General features: G+C 34.5%; 1 protein-coding gene across 2 annotated transcripts; it reads right to left on the bottom strand.

Annotated features, from left to right (window-relative positions):
* Positions 1-447: 447 nt before the first annotated feature.
* LOC117241619 (anoctamin-4) lies at positions 448-9719 on the bottom strand. Of its 2 annotated transcripts, XM_033507508.1 has the most exons (14): positions 7767-7805; positions 6796-7135; positions 5333-5480; positions 4043-4325; positions 3756-3901; positions 3397-3642; positions 3139-3338; positions 2932-3069; positions 2650-2867; positions 2264-2572; positions 1887-2196; positions 1615-1820; positions 1236-1526; positions 448-1105 (listed from the first exon to the last, which is right to left on the bottom strand). In XM_033507508.1, the coding sequence occupies exons 1-14, from the start codon at positions 7803-7805 to the stop codon at positions 791-793; spliced, it is 3189 nt and encodes a 1062-aa protein (XP_033363399.1). In that variant the 3' UTR covers positions 448-790. The 2 variants fall into 2 exon arrangements, with proteins under 2 accessions (XP_033363399.1, XP_033363400.1); XM_033507509.1 differs by lacking the exon at positions 2264-2572 and having other exon boundaries at positions 7767-9719.
* Positions 9720-10690: the final 971 nt, after the last annotated feature.

The raw sequence follows: 10690 nt of genomic DNA, 5'->3' as shown, positions 1-10690 counted from the left end.
AAATATGTACATGTATATTATTATAAATATATTCTATAGTAATTATTGTAATAATGTTAAGCGTAAGACGGAGGATGAAATATTGAAATTATATACAATAAAGAGTATATTGTGTAGATCTTGAGAGAATTTTTTTACTTTTCGTTGTTTTCAGAAATTTTACCAACTAAACGATAGTAACGTCCTTACTGTAGAAACACAAACGTGACACTATTCAATTTGATCATGTCGGTTTTTTATATAGTATGTTTACAAGTATACAAGTATGTTTTATAAATTCTTTAAAAATGCTTATCACCGGTAACCGGTGATTATGATCTAAAACTATTTTCATGAAATATAATTTTAGAAAATAGAGTATCTGGTTTAAATATTCTAAAAGAGGTAATTCTGTGTAAGTTAATACTGATAGTATTTATGTTAAAAATCACACATATGTTATTGATCTCGCGATCAAACGTTAAAAATTTATTAAATAAATTTTCGATGAATCTTTAAAAAGTGTCGATATACTTTTGGCATTTATATATTATCTCATCACATGTTGGTTTGATTGTTTCTCATTTACTCGTGTTTGCGTATTTTACACGATTTTCTAAAATATCACAATTACCATTTCATTTGTTTGTACTTGATATCTCGATATTTACTTATGTAGAACTTCGCTCAAGTATAGTTTACACAACGATAGAATTAGATAATTTTGATACAAATGAGAGTGGTATTTCTTAAATGTTCTTAAGTACAGATGTACTCCTCGAGGAGAAAATATGATCGACACTTTTCAAAATCATGTCACTTCCCATACGGTTGAACCATCGCTGTTTCTGTTATGCCTGGAAGTTACGTCGACGTGGGCATCTAAGCCGTCGCTCAATTTGCTGAAACGCCTTGCCCAGCTACCTCTACCACCGCCTGCAGCTCTTCCTCCAATACTACCTGCTTCTCTAAGCACCGATAAAATATCATCTTCGTCTTCTCTGCTCTTTATACCTTTCTCATACTTGGCTTCTTGAGCTAATAAACGCTCTCGTTGCAATTGAGTCGCCAGAGAACGAGGCACAGCTGGTATCACGTAACTCATAATGCCAGTTAGGGCGAAAACCTAATTAAAATTTCCATTTTTATATTTTACTGATAGCTTTTTAAAGTGTGAATTTTATAGGTAAGATGTATGGAGGGCTACAGTGGTGTCATAACCAGTCATATAGAAGATAAAGTAAAGTGAAACTTACGATATGTTCAAAAACAACGACAAAGGCCAAACGGGCTGCAAAAACATGCCAATATTGCGGGCTGAGTCCGTATGGATCGTTTGAATGATCCGGTCCATTTCTGTAACCTCTATACTGACAAGTTACCGGATGGTTTTTATCCATATCGCTTTTCATGTCATCTCTATAATCTGATGTGTTGAATTCCGATAGAGAACTGTCGATATAACCCACTAGATCCTCCGTGGGAGAGTAAACGATAGCATAAACGCTACGGGGGATAAAATCTGACGTGTATGCGATGACGAACGCCTATGTATGATACAAGCAAATTGTTGTTAGACTTTGTAATATAATTTGCAAGTTTGAATCGTGAACTTTTATTATTACGTATACGTACGTTCGACACTACAGCAACGTAAGTTACTCCACGCAGTATACCATACCAAGCTCCTATATCTTCCACTCTCTCTGCTAATGGTCTTCTCGCCTCTCTTACCATTTTGTATGCGTCAAGCCGTATCTCAGCTATATTGTTTAATAACGCGAATAATGGTGCTAATGGGAATGCAGCGACAAACAAGGTCACGAATCCGTACTGTAAAACTATAAAACAAGTACATGAAGAAGATAATTGACAATTATATTTTAAATTAATTTAAATATACTTACTCATTTCCAAATATTCGTCAAAGAGCGCTAGTCTTCCGGGATCCTGCAACTGATAATCCTTTTCCCAATAAGTATACGGTCTGCCGTGATCTTTCGTAGCCGCAACGTGGTTTCTTTTACGCCACCAATTCCACAGTTTTGGTGACAGTATCTCGACAAAATTATTGAAGCACTGCTTGCCCACCATTATAATGGCGAGCTGTATACAAACTTCCGACAGGCATCCAGCTGGATCGCACACGTCCGTTTTTATACGAAAGAATTCAGAAGATCGTGCGTCTGCGTCTCCGGGATGAACAAAAAACCTACCCTGTAAATCGCCACTCTTCAATAAATTTGTTTCACTTCATACGTGCAGCAAATAGAATGTTACCAACTTTAAAGAAGGCTATATAGATGAGAGATGAATAAAAATTGACAAACTCGAAGAGAAATATCTTGAATGTGAAACTGGATTCGTACTCAGTCTGCGTTCTGGGATTCTCCATGTTCACCATCCATCGCGCTAAACGATGATACACTCGTGTAAGAATCATGATTATAATTAAATTAATTAAAGCGGCAGTCATGGAGGTAAAAATTTTCGCGTGCTTCTTTAAAAATGGACCTCCACCGCCATAAAATACGGCTACCAGCGATATTCGAGAAATAATGGTTCCCAGAACAGCACCCAAAACTACACATATCTGAATACAAATTTACCAATAAAATTTAGCATCAACAAAACAAATTTATTTGATTGAATGTGACGAGAATTAATTACCATAAAAAATACCATGGAACTGGTGGCACAAGAACGTACAGCCTTAGACCATACTGGTAGGTAAGGCTCTCTTTCTCTGGTCACAGGATTTATTCGAAATGTTTTCACCGTAGTTTCAAACTCAGGTCGAGGTTCTTCGTCACTTTCAACGTTCTGGAGATCCCATTCCCAAATTATTACAGCTTGCCTTCGTTTCCATAACTCAAGAAATGTCGTAGCTGAAAGATCGAATAAAAAAATAGGATATATGCGTTAAAACATTAAATTATGTCTATACCATACCCCAAAAGGACATGAAGATGGCAAAGAAGACAGTGGCAGGGTTGTCGAACAAGTAACTTAGTTTTGAGAATATGCAAGACTCGCCGAGCTTTTGATAAGTACATGCTTTATCGCAGAGAGGGCATAATGTAATATTTCCTAGAAAAGTTATTTAGTAAAGCGGAAGAACGGAAAAAATAAAATAAAAATTGTATAAAACGAAAATACCTGCTACATTATAGTCACATATTTCTTTACTGGGTATATTATCAGGACCATCCATGCTTCCTACACCATACATAAAGCACAAAAGGCCAACAATCGCTGGGGCGTACAAACATTTTGTGTAAAATCCTAGCCATGCAAAGTAAAGAGCCACTTTTTCACCGAAATATCGTCTAATCAACCAGAGGGGCTGCCTTTTGTACCTAAAAATACAGAATTAAATGTTTATTTAAAAAAAAGTGAAAGTGCTAGTGAAATTACCATTGCGAAGGTCTAGCCCATATCAAGTACAGTAAATATCTGTCGAGAATTTCGCCATTGAATCCAGGTCTATTATACGGGCCCTCGTGCAGAGAAAAGCAGTCGAGATAAGTGCCATCCGCCAAAAGTCTACGAATACCTGCTTTCTCGTGATTTTCGTCGTACCGTGCCCTCGATAATATTTGCATTACTATCAAAGACCTTTGTGCAGGTGTATAAGCTGTATCTCTATCCTTTACTACGAATCTATAAAAAAAGAAACAAAAATATCGAATAATTAACTTATAACATATGATAATATATAATATAATCAGCTTATACATTTTTAATTTATTTATCTTATACAGTTAAATTCGTACCTCTCTTCTCGATCGCCAGAATCAATGCTGTCATAAAAGCTAGGCTCTTCCGGATACTTCTTCGTATCCCAAGTATGCATCTTTCTTACCCATTGTATCCATTTCTCCCAAAATTTCGGGCTTTCTTTCACGTCTTCGTTACCTTGCTAATAACAAAATAACATAAATTAATAATAAAATGAAGGATTATTCTATGTTGAATTTACTTACTAAATACTATAATGTTAATTAGAAGCAGAAACACCGAACACGTATACTTTTCATTTTGAGAAACTTCATGAACCTACCCAAGCCTTAACAGAAATAGTAATGAACCTTTTGGTGGGTAATTTCAAGTTCATCACTTCAGCGTATTGAACTTTAATCTTCCATGGAATGTGCAACTTTAAGAAGTAAGTTTTCCCGTCGAAGGAGTTTTCTTTTGGTTCCAGTTCCAACTGCAAGCCCTCTTTTAATAGATTCTGCTGGAAAACGCGTCTTTGTTCTTTTCGACGTGCCTCTAATTCCGTCATCACTCCAGTGTACTCCTCCTGGTACACTAACACCATATCAATGCGTCTACGACCATCTCTGCAAATATATAGTATACGATGTTGTATATTATTTAATAAGTTATAATGCAAATAATAATTGGCTGATTGACCACTTCTTCAGATCAATAATGATTTTATATGACGACTGGTTTACTCACGCTCCGTTAATAATATAAACATACAGAACACTGATCCATTCTAGCGATTGTCGGTAAATGTGTCGAGACACGTTGAATATAACCAATTAAAAAAAGAGGGAATGCATAATATATTAAAATTTTAGGATAATTTTTCTAGATCATTTCAAGATTATTGCAAGGCTATTTCAAAGTCAATTCAAAAACATTTAAAAGTCAGCCAGTGTCATTCCAAGATCTTTTCAAATTCATTTCAGATCAATTACCATTCAGTATTGGCTCAGGGTTACAAGACATTATTTCAAGGTTATTTCAAAGTCGTTCAAGATTATTTGAAAATCTGATTTATTTGGCAATGTAATTGAAAAATAATAGGGCTTATTTAGGAAATATACATACTGAATAATTTACAGGGTGTCTTTCGAGATGACCTAATAGAAAAGCAAACAGCACGACCATAACGAAACCGAGTCTAAAATTAAACCAGACATGAACGGAAGAAGTCACGACTGACGTAAAGTTATTATGGGATAAAATCGCAATATGTAATATGCTGGCAGGGGCCACGCGATGAGAAAATTAATTATGTAAACGTTCTTTTTTTATGTGCTCTGGGTTTTGTAACATTGCACACTGGCTAATTATACGAACGTTCTTGATGAACTGACTCTCTATGGATTATTTTTGCCCACTATGCGTGATTAATATCTACATGAACAAGGAATTCTTTACAATTTGTTGTTCATTTTTCTTAGATTAATCAAAACAGTAAAGTACCGGAATAAAAGATAGAACAATGTACAATACATTCTACTCTGTACGTACTAAAATTTTTGAAATATAGGTACTTTCTGTTTAAAAATGTGATTAATACGTTTAATATATTTTGGAAAAGAAGTTAACACACCGGAAGTAAAGTGTTTCGGGATCCACTTCCCCCTCTGAAGACGAATCCTTTTGCAATAAAGAATTTCTCGGTATATCTTCAGCAAATGTTGGTGTTTCCAGTAACGGCGGAGTGTGTTCCGGTGTCGCTGGTATTGTAAGCTTGGGACCTATGAAGAATAAAAATATGTTCGAATTCATTTGAGACTTCAAACTCCAAATTTAAAATCATCATACTAATATCATTTTTAAGTAATATAGTTACTCAAAGTCTTTGAATAGATCGATAAATAATTGACTACGGATGTATGAAACAAACACTCTGCGCTAATACTAGAGCGGTCAATTAGTTGCGCTTCTTTAATGTATTTCTTCGTATTATTCTTTTGGAGTGAATATACTCATTTGATTTATATGTATAATACGTCATTATGTAACCCAGGAATAATGCCTTGAATCTTTTAATGAACATTTAATTGTACTGTATCTCATTATTTGTTTGGGAAGGAATATGAAAAAATTAGAAATTCGTGTTTTTTAGTGTCACTACTGGGAACAGAACTTCAAAGCACTATATTTTTTCTCAAAATATTATATTTTCTTCGTTGCTTCTATCGTTTTGAAGTTCTGCTTCCAGTAGCGACGTAAAGGTACACGAATTTCTAATTTGTTGATATCCCCTTGTAAACAAATAATCAGATAGAGTACAAGAAATTAATCGAATTAAATATATGTCATCAAAGGTTTCAAAGCATCATTCAGGAGCTACGTAATGACACATTGTACATATGAATCAAATGAGTATATTCATTCTAAAAGAATAATACAAAGATTCTTCTGTATTCAATACTCATATTAAAAAACATAGAAATTTATGGACTACCCTAGTAGCTTCCTATTGACCGTACTTATACATGTAAATAGGCTACTCAGCACCTGTTGCGTGAAATTGTATTCTTTTACTATGTCTTTAGCGAATTGATTGTACATACGACGAACTATGCAAAACACATTGACCTTGAAGGTCCATATAGAAAAAGAAACGTATAAAGTCATGTATCTTGTACGAACATTAAAGTACCATTATAAAATAGGAGGTATCATTACCGTTATCAAAAGTTTCACATTCTGAAAAAGAAGGAGGATAATAATGGGAGACACGTATTGGCTGGACAATGGTTCGATAGTTATAGAGTTTTTACGGATCCGCTGAAGTTATAGTCTCATTATTAATATCCATTATTCGTGTCACACTGACATTCATATGCATATTGATCGTAGTTTATTGACTTAGGCCTATTTCAACCATTGCAAGGCTAACGTGCCAGTACGAATACTCACGCTATATACGTATGATATACATATCCCGATTATTCAAATTAGATCGAGAGTTCCTTCCCTTTTTCTTCCTGAATGTCAGGAAGTGAAAAAAAAAATCGCAAAAGACATAAAAAGAGAAAGAAAAATAATTTGTTGGAATCCTACCAAAAGCGTCCCGAGCAGTCAGATTTGTTCCCGAGGGATAAACGCTGCTTCTGGATAATTTTTTATTCGTTATCGGCGATCCATTCGATTGAATACCATTTTTATCCATTTTGTAAATTATTTCCTTGCTATTTTCAACTCTCGTGTTTTCGTTCACACTGGGAGAATTCGATTTTGTGGAATTCGTAGCGGTTCTTCGGGGTGAGGAACTTGTTGATGACGCTTTCGATGGCGAATTCTCCGTTCCCACCGCATTCACGTTCGTTTGAGATTCATTTGTACTTGATTCGGTAACACTTGTGTTGCTTATGGATATACTCGCTCGTCTGCTATGGGTGTTCTAGAAGAATCAAATTTGTTTCTTCGTCAGTGTAGAAAGTTCGTTTCAGAGCTAGCAAAACTATTTATTATTACGAACATTTCACTACATGTCGATAGTAATTTTCGTAGTAACGTAAAACGTAACGGTACCCAGGCTTATTGTTAATTTAAATATTTCGATTGGTTGCATACTTTAACGCATCGCGCATATTTTATCTAACTTTATCTTTTGCAATTTCAATGCCCAGAGAGATCATTGAAGTACGGAATGCTTATTGTTAGTAGCGGAAGTTTACCGTATAAACGTTTCATAATTTTCTGGATAATTTAGCAACGAGACTTTCGTTTATATACCTGGCATGCAATTAAGTGAATAATCTAGATGGTCTGTGACTAGTTTAGATGGATTATTTAGATACATTATATTGATGAGATTCGTCGATTAGATACAGCTAAAACGAGTACGATGCAATTTTTTTAAATATTCACCAGTTTTGTCTATAGTGCGCCATTAAAAAGAATATGTAATGTACACATTCATTTGTACACATTTATTCTATTGCTGACCGATTCTTACGTACAGATTGTAAAACAAAATCACAAAATTTATTGACTAGAAAAACAAAGAAAAGGATATACGTATATGATACCTGTGTTTCATCCTCGACTCGAAGTTCGCTGTTATCCATTGCGCTTAAAAATGCTTGATAAACAGTGTCGAGAAGAATTCCCTGTCGCCGATGACAGCTAAGAAAAATACAAGTTGCTCGGTAATCTTGATCAATCCTGACATTCTGTAAATCGGAACGATAATAAAATGCTGCTTTTTTTAGCGAGAAGCAAGTTCGATCTGTCTATTTTCATGATAACGATTCGCATTAAATGGATGCACCGTAGAACACGCTAATCTTCGTCAAATTATTATCATTACTCGCACGAAAATCCCAAAGCGACGCAATTTCCTACAAAAGGTATCGTATCATCGGCGTCGAATATCGTTGAGTTTATAAATTCTTCTATTGGTCACCGTGGCAATTATAGATTGGTAAAAAGAGAAGAGATCCGCTGAATCATTATATGTATCGTAAATATTAGTGACAATAAACTCTTGATAGTTCTGTCAAGAAGATCACTTCTTTCGTGTAATTCAAAGCAGGTAGATCGGTCGATATGTGTCTTCGTAACTTTATTTCAGTCGTTAATCGATCGATAATGTATTACATGAAATGAAAACGGGTCGACAAAAATTCCGATTCCAATTGACATTCATATGTATGTAAAATTCGCAGCAATCACGGAAGATCATTTATTGCCAAGTCAACTGAGGCGGTGATTTAGGCTTACTTTGATTTTCTTTCTCAATTATGAATGGAATGACAGCTGGATAGTCTATAGTTATCACCTTTCCCAATCTGAAGAGGTTCGAATGCCCTTGGCCCATCAACGAATATGCTAACAGTCTTTCCTATCAGATTTAAGACGGATCTATAAATTTACGGCACGAAACGGGATGTCTTTGGACAATCAATCGCGACCTTTGTAATTGATGCTTCAAAATGCATGTGGATACTTTGCTGTATGCTTTTAGTCAGAACATTTTACTTCGTACTCGTGACCTCCTCTTTCTGTTTTCTTTTAAACTTCCATTTTGTTCTTATATTTAATTGCCAATTATTATTTACGTGATTTCATCGTGGCCTATGATTCCTTTTCTTTTGACTTGTAATTTCAAATGTCATTATTGATATTCTGTATACTTGCGAACTGTACATCAGTGCATTATTGAACAAGACGACCTAATTTCACAATGGCAATTTTTAACAAGTATCGTGGAAATATATTCAGAAAGTTGTCAGAAAATGGAGTGTATATTGACAAGACATGGATCATATATCTGAATACATAATTAGTATGATCGTATTTCGTTCGGAAGACAAACAATGGTGCTTGAACCTCCGAAATAGTTTGGAAATTTTTCTTCGTCAATTCTTCGATCTTCCTTCACTTTGAGTAGTTGTTTAAAAAAGAAGAAGCACTTTCATGTGGATAAATTATTTTTTCGTAACTGATAACATTAAAGAACATCAAAACATGTTGGCCACAACCACCAGACAGTAATTGCGGTCAATGCTATTTCTTTGAATTGTTAACTTTTGATGTGTCTAATTGTATAGTGTACACTTCCTTCAAATTTTGATAAGATACCCTCAACTGTCAGACACTGCGCTCATGCTTGTCAGGTGACCGCGCCGGTAACTTCCACCGCAATACTGTGACACATACTGACTTCCTCGTGGTAGGATGATAGTGCTTATATATTGCACACATGACCATGCGTGTGTTATTTACGAATGATAGCTATACACATGCCTTTGCACGAATAGAACACACGTGTAATTGCGAGCTTGGTTCGTGTTTTGATATTCTTTTACATTTGAACTACATGTATATATCTACGTACATTACTACAATCTACTTAGCGTATATATCATTTTACTCGTAAGCGTAACGGATGACTACGAACGTTTCTTTCAAAGATTTGTCATCATGTCGAAGTATCACGGTTCTTAGCACCTAGAACAGTTACAATAGTTACGATTTTTTAAAATCATGTCTCCCCTTTAAATATTTCTTTGTTCGTGACTATTTTTTGTTTTGTTTTTGTATTAATACTTATGAGTACTTTTGTAAATATTCACACACGTACAAACACATTATACTCGGTATATATCCTGTACATTGCACGACATGTGCATTATTTGTATTTACTATATGGAATGGTATATGTTTCATACACGTAAAAATCTATCAAGGATTTTAACCCTCATGTAGGTACACGAGACAATGAGGTTTTCGAATCGCTATGGTTACCGAATGAACACAACATATGTTACGTATCATGTCTGTATAGCATGCATATTATAGAGAGGTTCTTTCATGAAGTTGAAATACCAACAGAGGGATGGATATAAGTTTGCACGCAACATCGTCACTTAAGAATAATGAACGTGTTACGTTCCTCTTTAACCGTTATACGTAATAAAAGGTTTTACTGTCTCGACTTTTTAACGTACCATATCTATTTTTGTATTAGAAATATTTTATGAAAAAATAATTTACACTAGAAAAGTATAATGATACAATTGAAAGATATACATACTTTTATTCTCGGTGTAATCTGATTTCTATTTAAAATATTAGTAAGATATCGTTATGGCAAAAATTTGTCTTGAACTGGTTACATGGTTTAATAGTGTTCGCTTTTCCTGAAATAGTACAGAACTAGATTCTTGACATTGTCCATAACTTAAATAACGTAACCTTCGTACCTAAGCGAAACCTTAGTAAAAGATAATCAATAGAAAAAGGTCTGTTAACTGTATAATACTTTGACATTTTAGTATAATTGTTAATATCTACTTACGTAATTTTGTCTGGTATTTCGATTCACCCTTATAACAAGGAAAAGTAGGGAAGGAAAGTTCGTTATAAAGAAAAATAAGGAAGAGGAAAGCAATAGTAGCAAACTAATAATATTATTCTTTCAAACGTGACTCTTAAACGTATTTAAAAA

This window comes from Bombus vosnesenskii, unplaced genomic scaffold, assembly GCF_011952255.1.
Source record: "Bombus vosnesenskii isolate JDL3184/JDL3185 unplaced genomic scaffold, Bvos_JDL3184-5_v1.1 scf7180000016261, whole genome shotgun sequence".
NCBI classification, from domain to species: domain Eukaryota; kingdom Metazoa; phylum Arthropoda; class Insecta; order Hymenoptera; family Apidae; genus Bombus; species Bombus vosnesenskii.
This window is presented reverse-complemented; position numbering and strand designations above follow the sequence as displayed.

Coding starts and splice junctions, on each gene's coding strand:
- LOC117241619 (XM_033507508.1), bottom strand. CDS start 7,805: ATGGATAACAGCGAACTTCGAGTCGAGGATGAAACACAG. Junction 5,481..6,795: donor GACTGCTCGGGACGCTTTTG/GTAGGATTCCAA, acceptor TATTCTTCATAG/GTCCCAAGCTTACAATACCA. Junction 1,821..1,886: donor TGACGAATATTTGGAAATGA/GTAAGTATATTT, acceptor CTTGTTTTATAG/TTTTACAGTACGGATTCGTG.